Source organism: Lethenteron reissneri, chromosome 24 (genome assembly GCF_015708825.2).
Source record: "Lethenteron reissneri isolate LAM-NWPU_2019-01 chromosome 24, ASM1570882v1, whole genome shotgun sequence".
NCBI classification, from domain to species: Eukaryota; Metazoa; Chordata; class Hyperoartia; order Petromyzontiformes; family Petromyzontidae; genus Lethenteron; species Lethenteron reissneri.
The window spans coordinates 12,439,525-12,456,094 of NC_083802.1; the positions used below are offsets into that span (position 1 = coordinate 12,439,525).

At 42.2% G+C, this 16,570-nt stretch overlaps 1 protein-coding gene across 1 annotated transcript; it reads left to right on the top strand.

Annotated features, from left to right (window-relative positions):
• The first annotated feature begins 1,156 nt into the window (after positions 1-1,156).
• On the top strand, positions 1,157-16,284 carry LOC133346608 (annexin A2-like). The gene is made up of 13 exons (XM_061558295.1): positions 1,157-1,275; positions 3,770-3,798; positions 5,977-6,091; positions 7,634-7,728; positions 8,879-8,992; positions 10,301-10,391; positions 11,931-12,010; positions 12,209-12,265; positions 12,584-12,677; positions 13,647-13,742; positions 14,283-14,341; positions 15,046-15,168; positions 15,447-16,284. Exons 2-13 carry the CDS (start codon positions 3,787-3,789, stop codon positions 15,507-15,509), a joined length of 999 nt encoding a protein of 332 aa, XP_061414279.1. The 5' UTR covers positions 1,157-1,275; positions 3,770-3,786; the 3' UTR covers positions 15,510-16,284.
• The last annotated feature ends 286 nt before the right edge of the window (positions 16,285-16,570 follow it).

Consider the following 16,570-nt stretch of genomic DNA (forward strand, 5'->3'; position numbering starts at 1 on the left):
TTCTACCTCGTAAAAATTCTATAATATGCTTCCATCTATATCAGTATATAGTACGGTATATGCTCGTGTGATATAAGAGAATAAGGTTTAGATGGAAGCATATTATAGAATTTTTACGAGGTAGAATTGTAATGTATTACTTGCTGTTAGTAACTCAGCTTATTATAGAGTATAGTAAGTATACTGATGGTGCGATGCAGTTTATACTTTAGTTTTTTATGTAGTTTATACTTCAGTTTTCTACGTGGTTGTTGAGTAACTGCAGCTACATATCATTAACATTCCTTTCCTTTGTTACTGCTAATCCCTGCACCCCCCTTGGTTGCTGCTGATCCTGCATAATGCATGGGCATAATATGACTTTGACACCCCCCCGCCCAACGCCTACGCATTTTCCATGAATATGCTAAATTCCTCTTCACATGCACATTCTTTTTGTTAAGGCGCTCTTCAACCCTCAATGCAGCTTATATATAAGCTCCTAGTTTGGTAGTGTCTCATTCTTCACCTGAAGACGGCTGCTTGCGTTGTAGCCGAAACGTCGTGAGAATTGTTTTATTATTTTTTATTATGTTTTATTTTTATTATTTTATTACTTCCCTTCTACGTGACTTTACCGAAAGAAACAAGAAGACACACACAATAGTTTAAATGTTTTTTTCAGATGTATTTAATACATATAGAAAATGTTGGTTTAAGCTAAATACGCTTGCATAGAACCATGTAATTTAACATTGCAGCATGCACATTTTAAAAATATTACAGTTACATAAAATTAGTATGACATAGTTGTGATAATCAGTTTAACACTTAGACTTTCGCGACCAATATTATCTATTATATTTACGCGATCTAATCCAAAAAACCTGTATTAAAATCGCGTAAATATTTACGATCTAACCCCAAAAACCTTATATGATAGTTGTAATAATGTGTCTGGTTTTTTCTGTTCGTTTTTTTTTCTCCCCAGGAAAGGTATATTTACGATGACGTGAGACCATTTTGTTTAAAAAAAATCTTGTCTGCAAGGCCACACCTAGAAAAAAGAATTGCGACATAGCAGTGGCGAAAAAAAGTGAACAGGTAAGTCAAATGTGGACACCTTGCAGCTTTCCATTGGCTGTCACCATGGCAGCCCCCTGATCAGCTGACGTTCAGGCATGCCGCGGGCTCCACATGACCTGATACCAAATAAAAACAGGGCTTACGTGGCTGCATCTGTCAGTCGAGCGAACCCTCAACTTGTCCGTCCACTCTTCGGCTGAGCTAACCTCGGTGAGTAGAACGCTTGGGACTTTTGTGGGTGCAACACATTGGCGCCCGGATCGGTGTTACACATAAACACATCTCCATTGCAGATGTTTTGCTAAATTCTTCAAGATATTTGCGTATACCTTGAAGCAACACCTCAACCATTGTTTATGTGCTTAATTTTTAAATAAAGTACGCATTTTACACAAAGCTGTAAAAATGCAATGTTTTAACAAAAATAAACTGTACAGGAAGATACGACATGCTAAATTTTTTACCCTAAAAGAAAAAAAGTATCGGTATTTTTTTTAAATAACAGGATATATTTTTAAAACTCTGAACGTGTCCTTATGCAGAAACATTACAATTTGTAAATGTGTATCGTTTCGTCTAGATGTTACATTTTTGTTTTACTTCATATAGTTTCACCCCTGACACCCATTAGAAAATTGGGAGATGCATGCTTATTCAAAATGTGTTCAAGTTTAGCAACTCATTCGATGAGTGTATAAATGCATTACATTTTTGCTGTGGTAACGTTTTACAAATTGTCATAAGTGATGTAAGCTGGAGTTAGAATGCACATGCTGACATGATAATTAATGCATTTGTCCATATGCCAGTCAGATTCTTTTAATGTCAAAACGTGATTTGGAATATGGAACATTAAGATGAAATGTTGCCTCTCGAGTTTGTATTAAAAGACTGAGTTAGCACATTAATAATTGTTAGGAATGTTCAAAAGACCAACAATGAAATTGTAAGAAACTACTGGTATCACTCCACAAGCTCTGCAAATCTGAACGTGATATACCATTTCCAGACATATCACAGTACCAGTACAAAGGCACGCAATGCACTTAGATGCATTCAAATCCACATACGTATTTGTGAATGTTTGATTGTGTGCGGAGAAATAAAAAAAACACCGGTGCAGACCAGTCTTGTTGGAATGATCCATTCGTTCGCACTACGGTGCATTGGTAAAGGTGGGGCTTCTTAAATCTCAACTGCCGAGCAAAATGTGATTCATCTCCAACCCACGCAAAGGGCTCTGGTTAGTTTTCACCAAACCAGTAATGAAAAGGCATCGGCTAACGCAACACGGTGACAGCCAATAACCCGACGAGGCTGCACCGCACCCGTTGTGCCCCACCCGCAATGAATAGAGACCAGAGGTCGCAACCGGGTACCCGATACCCGTACCCTACCCGATACCCGGCTACCAGTACCTGGCCGGGTACGGGTAGCCGTTTGCGACCCTGGTGCGGCCGGGTACGGGTACGGGTAGGCCGTGAGTCACTGGTGAGTCACCATTTGTCACTCATTTCCCAACGTCTTGTCTCTTCTCACAATTCAAGTTCCTAGAATCAACCCACCCGCGCCTGCAACATGGCGTCATCCCAGAGGTCGCAATCGGGTACCTGTACCCGATACCCGGCCGGGTACGGGTAGCCGGGTATCGGGTAGGGTCCGGGTACCCGTTTGCGACCCTGGTGCGGCCGGGTACGGGTACGGGTAAGGAATCAAAACCCGTTTGCGACCTCTGATTAGAGACTCTCGTATAAAACAACATCGGGGCTGTTGATCTTCTCAATGATTGGGCTGCAGCTCCTTCGACTGTTCAAATCATGAACGATAACACGTGAAAGCAATGCGCGGGGAGATATCAGGGAAGAGAATGTGAAAATAGTCAGAAAGTTAGTTGGAAGATGCGAGTACAGCTTTGGATGATTGAATCTATCTGTGCAGAACTCTGAGTCATATTCTTTCACGTGAATAGGATTTCTATGGGTGCTCCCATCTACTCCAATGTGCCACACACTCTTTAATAAAAATCAGCCGAACATGAATAAATGTCCTAAAACTTTGTGAGGCTTTCCTGAGTAAAAGGCATGGTAAAATAAATAATAATAATACAGTTTAAATCTAATTTGTAAATAAAGAAATATATGAAAAACTGCTAAATGATATTTAAGCCTTATGCTCAATTGAACTTGAGGTGACATGGCATATAGTTTTCAGATAGCTCCCCATCTTGTATACATGTGTTAATACGTGTTTTGCATATCAGTTTTTTTGTTGTTTCTCTGAGTAATGATGCTGTTAACCTGTTATAGAGAGTGGGTGTGAATGGATTAGGAAACATTGTGGTTAAAGTGATTTCATTTTTGTTTTGAAAGTAATGGGAGCTGAAGTGGCAGCTACTCGTCATTAGTTTAAGGAATGCGTGTTCATGCATTCACCACAGCCCAACCCTGTGGGCATCCGTAATGAGCTACATTAAACATTTAGAAACAGTTGCCTGCCTTCTGTTTGTTGCGACCGGTCTAAGTATCCAGTCCCACCTTAAACAATTAATGGTTGGTAATTGAAAAAAAAGAACCTTGTTAAAAATTGTTCGAACACCAGGCAATAAAAGAGCAATCTTATTAATAATGTACAGGTAAAACATATTCTTATTTGTTTGTGTAATGTATGTAACATGATCTCATCGCCGTTTTCTCCTCTCTCTCAGATTACTCAACAGTCAAGATGAGTCAACAGGCAAGTTTCACAATGGGTCAAAGGAATGGAGACATGTACATTATTTGCACTGGATGGTGTGAGTTGGTGGTGGCAGTCAGTGTGCGTGGTACGATGGAAGTAGAGAGGATGGTGTGGAGGGCTACGGAGAGGGGGTAGTGCGGTGGGAGTTGGGTGGGGTGGGAGTGGAGGGTGATGCGGTGGGAGTGGATGGTGATGCGGTAGAGGAGGGTGAGGAGAGCTACATCTATGTGGGTGCGGTTGAGGGAGCAGGGATTTGGGTCGATAGGGGCAGTGCTTCTAGGCGGACCCTGCTCCTCCCTGAGCAACAATTTAGTTGAGCCTGGAGGGGTTTTTGAGCTACTAAAACTGTAAACCGTTTTAAAGCCGTCGCCTTTAACCTCTCATTTCTTTCGAACTGGTGTATCTGGCTCCCAATGTTGAAGAGTAAGGCGATAGAGTGTATATGGTTCAAACGATTTTGACGGATTATTGGGTACATCAAGACCCACCCAAAATTACTGCGAGAAGCTTAAAATGATAATAGATTAATATTGATTCTTAAGCTCGCTATTAATGAATGCATCTACTCGCGTATGTGAAAATCGATGTGATTATTTCACGTGCGTGACCCCTGCAGCCACTAGTGGCCGCGAAATTTCTCAACCTGCACGAGGCAGCATGAAGTTCGGTCACACAACATACACGCCCCGTAACTGACATGGCATGGAGAGGCCTTCTTATGGCAATGGAATGACAATGGTCTGATTTTTTAAATGTTTTACTTATGAGCAGCTGAAATGTATTGGGCTAAATTATGAATTCCGTAAGTGTCTGGTATATGCACCTTGTTATATACATACATAGCTTGCAGAAGTGTTAACCAGAGTTCACTTTGAAATCAGCCATGCGCCAGTAAGCATTACCAAACAAAAACTTTTTACCATATATACGTTGTTCAGTGATTGTGCACAAATGGTATTCCCGTTGGTTAAACTTAAATGTGCAATTGGTCGACGTGATCCCTGCAGCCACTAGAGGCACTGCATTCGTCACAATGTTTCCCTTCTTTGCAAAGCCCTATTCACGTCAAGTACCGGAGTGGCAAAGCGCCCGAAGCTGCATTTTTCGGACTGAAACGAGGTGCTCTAATGCCCTCTAGTGTCTGGGAGTATAAACCCAGTAATCGTGCAAACCTTGGACCAACATTAATCCAACAACGTTGCATGTTTACTGGAAGAACACACAACAACAAAACAAATACACCCACGTGCAATGCTAAACCTCATTCCTGCTCACACAATATTTTCTGACATATTCAACACATTCTTTGGTTCTTTCGGTAAAGTTACGTAGATAGAAAAATAATTATAAAAATAAAGTTAATAAATATTTAAAATAATATTTTGCTATCTACGTGACTTTACCGAAGGAACCAAAGAATATGAATTCATGCAGTCACGAAAGTTTTAAGTCGTATTCAACACCTTAAAAGTTTACGTGTAAATTTGACTTACTAATTACTAGTGTGTTAAAGATTTAGACTTTATTACCGATGGTAGCTTGAACAACAGCACGAATGTAATTCAATCTAGTATCAGTGCTGGATTATCCTAGTAGTGCAAGTAGCATATGCTACGGGCATCGCACTTTCAAGGGCCCCGCGCTAAATGCTTTCAAGCTATCAATTCCGGTTCAGTGATTCCGCACTTGCTCTATTACCATAGTACTATACTGCCTTCAACGTTTATGAACGACTGGGTGTTTAAGGTTAGCGATTTGTCGTAATTATCTGGCTGTATAGCAAATGAAAAAATACAATTACTTTACTATGCAAGTAAAAAAATTGTGTTTTAATATTTATGTTTTTTTTAGGGCTCCTTAATAACATATGCTACAGGCCATGCACTAGCTTAATCCGGCACTGTCTAGAATACAGCCTAGTTAACTCATTTATCATAATCTGCCATTATGTGTAACCACTACTGGATGATGGCTTGCCTACGCTGTTGCCATTCCTCACCGTCCTGTGATGCCACAATCCACAATTTATATAACAAAGTACCTCACTATATTACAGTATGCTATTTATATTACGATTTATATAGCGGCACTGTATTCGCTTCACTCCAATGGGATGTTTGTGTATATGTATTCCAATCTTTGGGTGTTTTAACGCTGATTGTCTCCCCAATGCAGCAGTGCTCTGGATCCTGCTACCTGCCCTATGTCTATGGGCCAACAGTGAGGCCCTACCCCAACTTCAATGCCAACAATGATGCTGCTGCTCTGCAAAAAGCCATCACCACCAAAGGTGACTCCTCTCTTTCGATCTGTAGAGGATACGTGTGTTGTCTATGTCAGGGGGTTCTCACCTGGGAGTATGCGGGACCCCTGGGGGGTACGTGGCAATGTTCCAGGGGGTGCGTGAAGTTATATATTTTTTTAATGTGTGAAATTATATCATACGCCAGAGTCGCCTGGTGAATACTCACGTATGAATCTGGCAACGTAAAATAACTCCGATAACATTTAAAGCCACATTGTAACCTGGAATGATGTCAAGGACCTTTCTAAACTCACTAATCGCCAAGAATGGCAGGTTGCCAAGAGTAACCAAACGAGTGCGAACAAATGACGTCACACATGCAGAGCGTCCGTTGATTTTTTTGTATTTGCTTACAGTTACTAGCTAGTTAGGAAACCTCACAAAATGGACAATTGGTTAAAATATTTATGTTAACTTTTCACACATTTATTTCTCAGAACCATGTTGTTGTGAGGCAAGTGGGTACTGGGTTGAAACGAAATTCAACAAAGGTCAAAGTTGCCCAAAAAGGTTGAAAGCCACTGGTCTGTGTCATTATCATCATCATCAGTGATGGTCTATATCAGAATCAGAATATTTACTTATACTGGAGAAATCCGATCAGCTATAAAGATATTTTTCACAGATGTCCAGTCGGGGAGGGTAAGAACGTTACAACCACAAACAGGACAAACACATGATAGTAGTGCAAAATACAAGAAAGGTAAACAAATCTCCCAAACAGCACACACAAATACAACACTGAACCATCCACATCCTACCAGGCAAAGCCCGCTGAGGTATTCATTTATTTTTCAGAAGCAACCTGGCCACAAATGATAGCTCAACAAAGTCGCCTAACATTTGGACATTTATAGTACCAAAATAATGTAAATAATATCAATGCATGTTGATTCTTAACGTGGAGAGGGAAACCGGGGGACTCAGAGAAAAAAAATCACGCGACCACGGGGAGAGAGAGACACGCACGCTCTAAATATACAGCAGGCGTCAGGGTCGAGATCGACCCCCCGACCTCCTGCATACCAGGCGAGGAAGATTACATCTCGCCACCGTGATGCCCCTTTAATAAATACAGATATCACCCAGTAAACGTGGAACGCCGGGGGTCAACGTTGAGCCCAACGGTTCCAACCACACGTGTACTCTGCGCATTTACTGGGCGCCAAGTTAAAGGTCTCCCCATACCATCGCCACCCATCCCTCATTATCCTGTGAGACCACAACCCATCTCACTCCTGCACATGGGCTTGATGTGATTGGTTCATTCCCACGATGGTCATCCCCTCGGGGCATGTACCTCTCTCTTGGCTGCGGTTCTATCACCAATTTCCTGCCCAAGCCCAGTTTCGCTCCGTAGCCGTCAATAATACGTTGCATTACATTCACGGATGCTCTTGCATATAAAACATTGTCATTATTAAAATGAATCCTACATAACTGTGACTCGAATTAAACAACACATTTTTACGTAATTTACTATTTCGATTGGCTGTGGTGATGTAAAGTGATGTGATGGTGTTGCAGGTGTGGATGAAAAGACCATTACCAGCATCCTGACCAATCGCACAAATACCCAGCGCCAAGAAGTCATCAAGTCTTACAAGAACGCCACCTCCAAGGTGCTGTATAGGTTTCCCAGCGCTTAATTTCAGACAGAGTTGTCTGGGGCTGAGCTCTGAAAAAAAATATCCCCTATCCCCTTATATGGGGAGGGGGGTGAGTGAGGTCCCAGGGGTTGTGGGTTTGGTGGCCCCCAGAAAATATTCCATGAGAAATTAAGCCCTGGGGTTTACCGTTATAGTAAAGACAAGGCTTGGGAATACAACATTTGAGGGTTTACATCTGCATTTGCATTGTAATATATTCTTTCCATACTGCTGTGTATACAGTACGTCATCGGCATTTTTAAAGGTGGATCTTTTTGTAATAATGAACAACAACAAATCGAAAACATAAAATTGAATTATAAGGACAATGGCAGTGAGCGAGTGGTAAGACACCAGAGGGGATCTCATTTACTTGATTGCAGAAAAAATTATCTTCCAATGTTTGTCAACACAATTGTCAATCACCAACATTGCTTTTGCCAATTTGGAGATTGTATGTTGAAAATCTGTAATATTTCTCTTGCAATTTATCGAATTATGTCCATTGTACTTGACACTTTTTTTGCATGACAATTTTTCATATTATAAATGAAAAGACAATGCAATCAGACTTTAGTTTGTTGACGTAGCGACCATGGTGTAATGGTTAGCAGATTGGACCTGCAATCCAGAGGTCACCCGGTTGATTTGACCTCCTGGCACGGCACTAGAAACAATGGTGCAAGTTTCTTACACCCCCCCCCACCTCATCTCTGTCAAGCCAGCAGTATAAATGGGTGCACACCGGTTGGTCGATCAGCGTGTGGTGAAGTGTAGTTACCCCCAGCTTTTCCAAGACGTCTCACCAGCGTCGAAGGGTAGGCCACTTACCATGTAGAGCACATTAGTGTACGTCCTTTTGCCTACAATGGCACGAGCAAGCATTTGCAGGGCTGCACCTTTATCTTTACCCACCGTATAAACCTATTACACTAATTTTGCGAGACAATCCTTTAAGCAAATGGCAGCGCACAGACATGAGCATTAACTTATATAACAGTAATCCTACGTGCGCAGTCTTCACGTTAACATAGGATTGCAGACCTTTCACTTTTACATTCGCCTTTTACGCTGACATAGAGCGGAGCTCCCGACTGCCGCTTCATTCTATTGTTTTCCGCAGGACCTTGCGACGGACCTGAAGGGTGCCCTCTCCGGACACCTGGAGACAGTCATCCTTGGACTGCTCATGACTCCAGCCATCTATGATGCACACATCATCCGGCAGTCCTTGCAGGTGGAGACCGAGGGCCCCGCTCGCTGCACATGCACACATGCTGCAATGGCTTCTGGTTCCCGAACGACTCATCTTTATGGTCGCATTCATCGCACACAAATCGCTTGCCACAAATGAACCACACTACCTTGCTGATCTCGTCAAGGAGCATAAACCATCACGCAAACTCCGGTCAGCCTCGCAGTGGCTTTTGGCTAACCATCGAACAAAGACGGTCACTGCATTGCGCATTTTCAGATGCAATTATGCGGCCATCTGAACATTCTTCTGATATTAGGAAGCCACTAGAGCTTTACACTTTTAAATCTGGATTGAAAACTCATTCTTTAGAACTGCTTTAGTGTGTTGTTCTTCCCCCACACCTTCGATTAGCATGGATGGCTACGTACGGTGCGAAAGAAGTTCAACATACATACATATCGGCCCCACTTGTTCTGGAGAGCGATCACCAATACTTCAAAATGAACTAATAATGTCATCCGAGTGCGGGTGAATAAAAATGTATTTTAAAAAAGGCCACTCAGTTCGTTCAAACTCGTTACGCCACGTGTCAAAAGCTGGAAAGATTTGGTTCTCATTACCCATTGCACTTGTGAATGAGCCTTAAACTAATGTTTGAATAATTTGCATTTCAAGTAGACCCTCAATTTACTATCACTTCGCATAGCCCTAATAACGAATATTTTTGAATATACAAAATGAAATGATGCTGTTATACTAATATCGGCCATTTGAAACATCTTAGATGCTATATGAAGATGTAAATATTGCATTATGTGTCTTGGCACTTAGTTATTTATAAAAAAAAATTGCTCAAAACAACAGTGCCAGACACTGGCATATAGCGATACAAAAATTGCTTGTGTTTAGAAATAATTGTTCTGTAAACGTATAAATAACAATAACCTACGGCCTCATATTTGAAATCAAGCGCAACTCTGGAAGACAATGATTTGTAATATATTTTCACTGATTGCTATACCGTAGTTTTTTTTACATAAGCATTTATTAAAATACCTTTTAGTGTTGTGTTTGTGGTTCTATCGCTGTGCAGTCCTGGCCACACAAGTTGCCCTCTTGCAAAGGGGTGGCCAAAACAGGTGCTTGCTAACATCACTTGCCCCAATCGTCTGCGCACGCCGTACGAGGCTCTTTGTCTTCGTGTAATTTCCAGAAAGTGAAGAGTATTTAAAAAAAAAACCACAATCGTAAATCACATTACCGCTATTTGAAATCCTTATCGTCATTAGGAACGTTGGTCATACGCCCAAAGAGTGAGTGATGGCTTGAAATTGTTGAACGTCGCAGGGGCTGGGAACGGACGAAGAATGTCTGATCGAGATGCTCGTCACCCGCGATAACCTGCGGCTGAGAAGCATGGCAGTCGCCTACAAGTCCGGTGAGTGAAGTGAGCGGTGCGGAACCCATTAAATACGTACGCACGTCGCTCATCGCGCAGTACCTTGGACATTGTCAGAGGCGAATTAAACATTGAAGCTTAGCCGATTTTATATATATTAATGTATAATAATATGTTTATTTAGAACATTATATATAACTTATAAATATAAAGGACATGGACAGAAAAAATAGTCCATTTTTCTTTGGCTGATTAGACCGATGCATATAAATACCGTGCTGTGTTTAGCAATACATTATATTGCTGCTTCGGTGAGATTTATAACACGTACAGTATATTCAAGGGAAAAGCGTACATGTTACTTGGTAGGTTTTCTGAACAGGTAATAGCCAGTCTGGAGCATGGGAGACCCAGATGCATGTTTCGCTCTCGTGATGGCTCATCAGCAATCCATCGTTTTCCCGCGATGCACTCCATGAGGGTGACCGGTACACAAGTAGGACTGTGTGTTTTCTGAACAAGGCGGAGGAATATTTATTCACACGCACAGCCGAAAGATTTCTGGATTTGCGATGCAGATTTTCAGGGTGTTATTTGACCATACTTCACCACACCGGTCAGTGCATGCTAGGGAAGATGGGGAACCACGCTGCATATAATCACAGAATAACAATGAAATGCCTTGCCCTCTGTGCAGCAACATACACAATAAAAATGGTATTGAATGCACCCCCTTAACGCCCAACTCCCATCCCCTCTCGGTGTTTTGATGAATTGTCATGATTCAGGACCTCGATCGATTCAATTCGAGGATCAGAACTGTGACATTGTGGTGAAAGTCACGCCTCCGTTACATCCAACATGTACTCGTCGAAACACGGCGAATCTTATCAAGCGCAATTCCATCGATTGTATCTTGAGATTAACAATTCATATTACGCATCGTTAGACTGTTTGTAAACAATTGTATTCATTCAGTAGCCTCCTGAAGGTTTCTCCAAACAGTTTTCGTTGCCACACCAATTAAAATCGGGCATTTCTTTGAGATGTCAGTACAGCACGACGGTGTGGAGATGGTACGTTATCTTGCCAAAAAAATCTAAGATTCTTCGTCTCAACACGAAGCTCCCCTGACGTTATATTTGGGAACAAAACCAGCTCAGTGCATCTGCGCTTACTGCTGCTGCTGCTGCTGCTGCTCAAAAAGAGTGGTAAACATGCCGTAATGCTCCTTGCTGGAGTTGGGATAATGCGTGCCGAGGTAAGTGGGCAAATGAATCAAGGGCATTAAGTGATATAGTCAGAGGGGGTTCTCCCACGCACAACAAACCATTTATGAGGACCGCAGTGCACCAGGGCAATAAACAAACATGGGTCGAGGGTGGAGAGGGGGAATAGTGTCGCCTGTGTTTACTGTGATGTGGATGTGCATCGTTTTCCACCAGCAAGATGACTGCAGCCTGTGGCAGGCATTCGTCACAAATTCAATTGTATGCGTGCATTGGAAAGCAAATAAGCAGTTTTGTCTTGCAAGTACTCTTTTTTGTCATTTCACGGTCTGTTGTATGTCTCTTGCAGAGTTTAAATCGGACATGATGCAAGACATCGCTAAAGACACTTCTGGAGATTTCCAGAAACTTGTACTGGCCCTGGCGAAAGTGAGTTAGCTGTGTTAATCACTCAGCGGAAGAGTTGAATGTCCTCAGTGCTTTATTGTACCATGTGACACACTCTACTTTCGCTCTAGAAGTGTGTAATTCAACGAAATCAAACCAAAGATGCTGATTTGTTTTTATTGTTGTTAACCCCACTGCAATGTAAAAGCATGACTAAATGTGGAATTATCTTTGCTGCAGGGTGCCAGGGTTGAAGACTCAACAAAGGACCATGACTTGGTCGACGAGGATGCCAGGGTAAAGTGGCAATGCCTGTTGAAGCAGCATTGTGTATTTCCCCATTGCAGTCTTCTCGTTATGCAGCACTCTCATGTTTTTTTCTCTCGTGCGTGGACAAATTAAAAACGTTTCCGCATACACGGCGGGACAGTGGACGCTAACATCTCCGGGATCTGCTTGACCTTTGGATCTCATCCTCGTACTTTTGAAAATTACACAGAGCGGTGAACTAGAGAATTGATGCAAGGGACGCGCAAGTATTTAATGAAGACGACGGAGACGAACGCACGCACGCACGCGCCGTTTACATGTTGACATCTGAATATGTGTGCGCAGGAGCTGTTTGAAGCGGGCGTTAAAAGAAAGGGAACGGATGTAGGAAAATTCATCACCATCATGTCCCAACGGAGCTTCTCTCATCTGAAGAAAGGTGCTTTCATTTGACACAATGTTAATGAAATGAATGCTTAGGGCTTCGTCAGTAGCTGGCTTGTGTATTGAGACCTAGCCTGGACCGTGCAGGCCGGGGTAGGTGGCTCATGCTGAAATCATCGTGTGTGCATGTGCATGCGGTTGTGTAGCGGTTAGCGCTACGCTGCACTATGAACCCGGCGGCCCGAGTTCGATTCCCGCTCACGGCAAACACCAGTGACAATTATCTGAACCAGTCGTGGGCCTCCCCTAGGTCGACTCGGCCTCAAATTAATACCTGGTGCGGTGTGTAAACATTGCCACGAGAGAGACAAAGGCGGTCGGGCGTGGTGCTGCCCCCCCTCGTGTGCCGTGCTGACCTTCATAGGGGCTCGCTAACAGCACTTGCCCCAACAGTCTGTTAGAGGCTATCTGGGGGATCTTTGTCCTTGTATGACAATCTATCGGTATTGATTTTTAAGTGTTGTCACCTACGCGTGTAACAATTTGCCCCCCCCCCACCCCCGCACCACATCACATCGCCACGTGGCCCCCTGTGATTTAATGTGATTCTTTTATTCTCCTTTTTACTGTCACTCACCTGCCTCTTATATTTTCAGTTAATCTGGCTCATTCGTCCTATGAACCCATAGGCACGTTAACAATACGAATTGGCATATAATTTCATAAATAATAAAATTACTTGCACGAGTTAATGGTGGTATTTTTGGGCTCAATAATGTTGATCAACTAAATTGGCTAAGCATCTCAAAGTATGACCCCTCTTGCTCAGGAAATCTCGAGACTCAGTTGTGGCTTTCAAGGGGAAAGTCAAGTATATGGAGAATAAAAATAAAATAAAATGTCCGTTCGTAAAATGTGATCATTCGTTAATATTTTAGAATGCAGCACATGTGAAAGCAACCAGGGGATTTGAAGTTGCAAACGTAGCGTGTTGCCATTGTCATGTTTTCCCACCTCGTTTCAGTGTTTGAGGCTTACAAGTCGTACTACCCCGCCGGCATTGTGGAGAGCTTTGAAAAGGAGGTGGGAGGTGATCTGCGCAACGCTTTTGTGTCCCTTGGTAAGGATCTCTCTCTCTCTCCGTAACGTATGTAAATGAAGTTGTTGGAACCGATAGAGCCAGAGCGGTGTTTATTTGCTCTGCTGCGATGTTCGTAAATGTTCCGTAGGTAGAATGAATGGGATGCTGTCGTGGTAAATTGTTTAGCAAACAGGACTTGCAATCCAAGAGGTCGCTCATTGGATCTCCTGGCGCAGCAGTTAAAATGAGGGGCGAGTTCCTTAAGTACCCACACCTCTGTCCACCCAGCACTGTAAATGGGAACACCACAGTTAGTCGATAAGGAAGTCGTGTTTGTTGGGGTAAAGTGTGGGTGCTCCAAACGCTCTAAAAACATCTGCCCAGTGTGGATGAGAAAGTCAAATACACACCCTAGACTCTATAGACTCTAGAGTCGAGAGATGTGCCTCTAGAGGTACATCTAGTGGAGGCTCTTCTTCCAGCAGTGGCGTTAGCAGGAAATTGCAACGTTGCCCCTTTAGTAGTAACCATGCCATGCATGTTAAGAAAACATGTGATATTTTCCTTTCTGTTTTATAGCCAAAGCCATCAATTACACGCCTGGATTCTTTGCTGAAAAACTTAACGATTCCATGAAGGTAAAACACTGCACTTGTATGAAATATACAGATTATTCACGTGTACACATTTCCAATAAGTTGTGTTTACGTGCATTCGTGTTTATATGTTGACATCCACCATGTAACAAATGCATAGCATGGTGTTGAAATATCAAGGTAAGTTGGCCACTCATTGTTTAATTGTTCAATGCCACTCTTAATTTTAAATGCGTTGCATTCCATCGTTATTCGTGATATGTTGACAGCTCCTAACATGCTTGTAAAATATTAGATGATTGTAATTAGTTTGAACTAAATTTTGAAGTGAATATTGATCTCATCTGCCATTTTTAAGCGATGGACACAATGTAAATAAACCTTATCCTTAAACGATGAGAAAAATAGTATTTTTTGTTGATCATAGCATTCTCGTCAATATTTTCTAAAAGGCCATTATTCATATTTTATGCATACACACATTAACATGCGCACAAAATAAATACATAAAAATCCGTAACATTTTGTACATAAAATGGTACCAAGCGTACTCTCTCGAATCTATTCCATATTTAACACATGACTTGCAACACAAAAAAAAATTGTTCTATCACAGCAACGCGCACTCTCAACGCACAAAGACTTGCCCTCATAGCGAGCCTGGTATGGCTCGTCCAAGTGAGCGTGTGTGCGCGCGTGCGCTCACCTTTGCAGAGTTTATACGTTTTTGCCCTCTTATTCATCAGGGTATGGGGACCAAGGACCACATGCTGATTCACATTATGGTGTCTCGCTGTGAGCTTGACCTGCTGCACATTCGCACCGAGTTCAAGAAGAAATACAAGAAGTCCCTCTACTCCGCCATCGCGGTGAGCTGTGTGTGTGCGCCTTGTGTGTGGGTCGGAATGCCCAGCCGCGCATACTTTATTTTAATTAAAAGCTAATTTTAGTCATGTGTCAGTATTGATTTCCATTTTGAGTTGTCAGTCGTGACCTTTTTGTGGCCAGACTGTATTGTTTTGCATCAGTGATTGCAGTGTACGGCCTATGGCTGTGTTTACTGTGGTGGATTCATGTAAGATAGCATTTTAAAAGCCTAAAATTGGTATTTTTTAAATGAATTAATTGTGGGTTTTTTTCGTTGCAGAGTGACACCAAGGGGGACTACGAGGTTGCACTGTGTAACCTGTGTGGTCAGGATGACGTGTAATCATTTTATTGGACACCGTAAATGATTCCTCCTCGCCATTTGAGTAAAATCAGCTCGCATTGCTGTTTGAATTCCCATTTTTATGGGCGGAAACCCCAACGAAATGACAGAATGAACATGACATTAGGTTTCGGCTTTCTCATTTACAATCTGCTTCATTGTAGTGTTGGAATGTAATGCTATCTTTGACTGTAGTTTTAGTGGCCTAATCGCAGTTCAAGGCAAAGACTTTATTTTCTCTGTGTAGCTTGCAAATTTTATCTATAGGCACAGCGTATTGTGGGTTTAGTGTAACGAGGTGTATTTTTTTGCAGCTGTTTTTAGGCATCTTCAATGCATATTCTTTGGGTCTTTCGTTAAAGTCACGTACATAGGTTCCAAAAAAATAACAAAAAACTATGACGTTTCGATCGCAACACAAGCGGTCGTCATCCTGATAACCTATCTACGTGACTTTACCGAAAGGCCCAAAGAATATAAATTCCTGCAGGCACGAAAGCTTTAAGTCAAGATCTTCAATGCATTTACACAGACTACTTTTAGAATGTTAATTTAGTTACAGGGTTTTATCTGAAAAGTCATTGTATAATCATGACAATTCTCTGCCCATTAGAAACTGTTAATGCAGGTGTTGAGGGGGGCACATTAGGACATACATGGGTGAGGATGTTTCGTGCCAATATCATTTTTACTTTACCATTTATACCTAACAAAAAAAGTGTGTTGGTTTTCATTTTCTTTCAAGGCTGAAAATAAAACACAATTGCAAATGAAACATTGGGTTCCACTTGTTTACATTCTTGTATATTAGGAATCTGTATAAAATATATTTTTTAATGTTGGTGTTTTATCCCATGGTGCTGGGGGGGGGGGGGGCGATGGCGCGGTGAATTACGCGCAACGCTACGAACCGGCTCTCGTGAATCAGTTCCTTTCCCCATGCCCCCAAACCAAGCCGCACTGCCCAGCTGTGGTGAAGTATGGTCAAACAACCTCGACGACTGACACGGTGTGGGGATGCCTTCATCCACCAGTGGATTGGCAAATAATTTTTTTTTTAT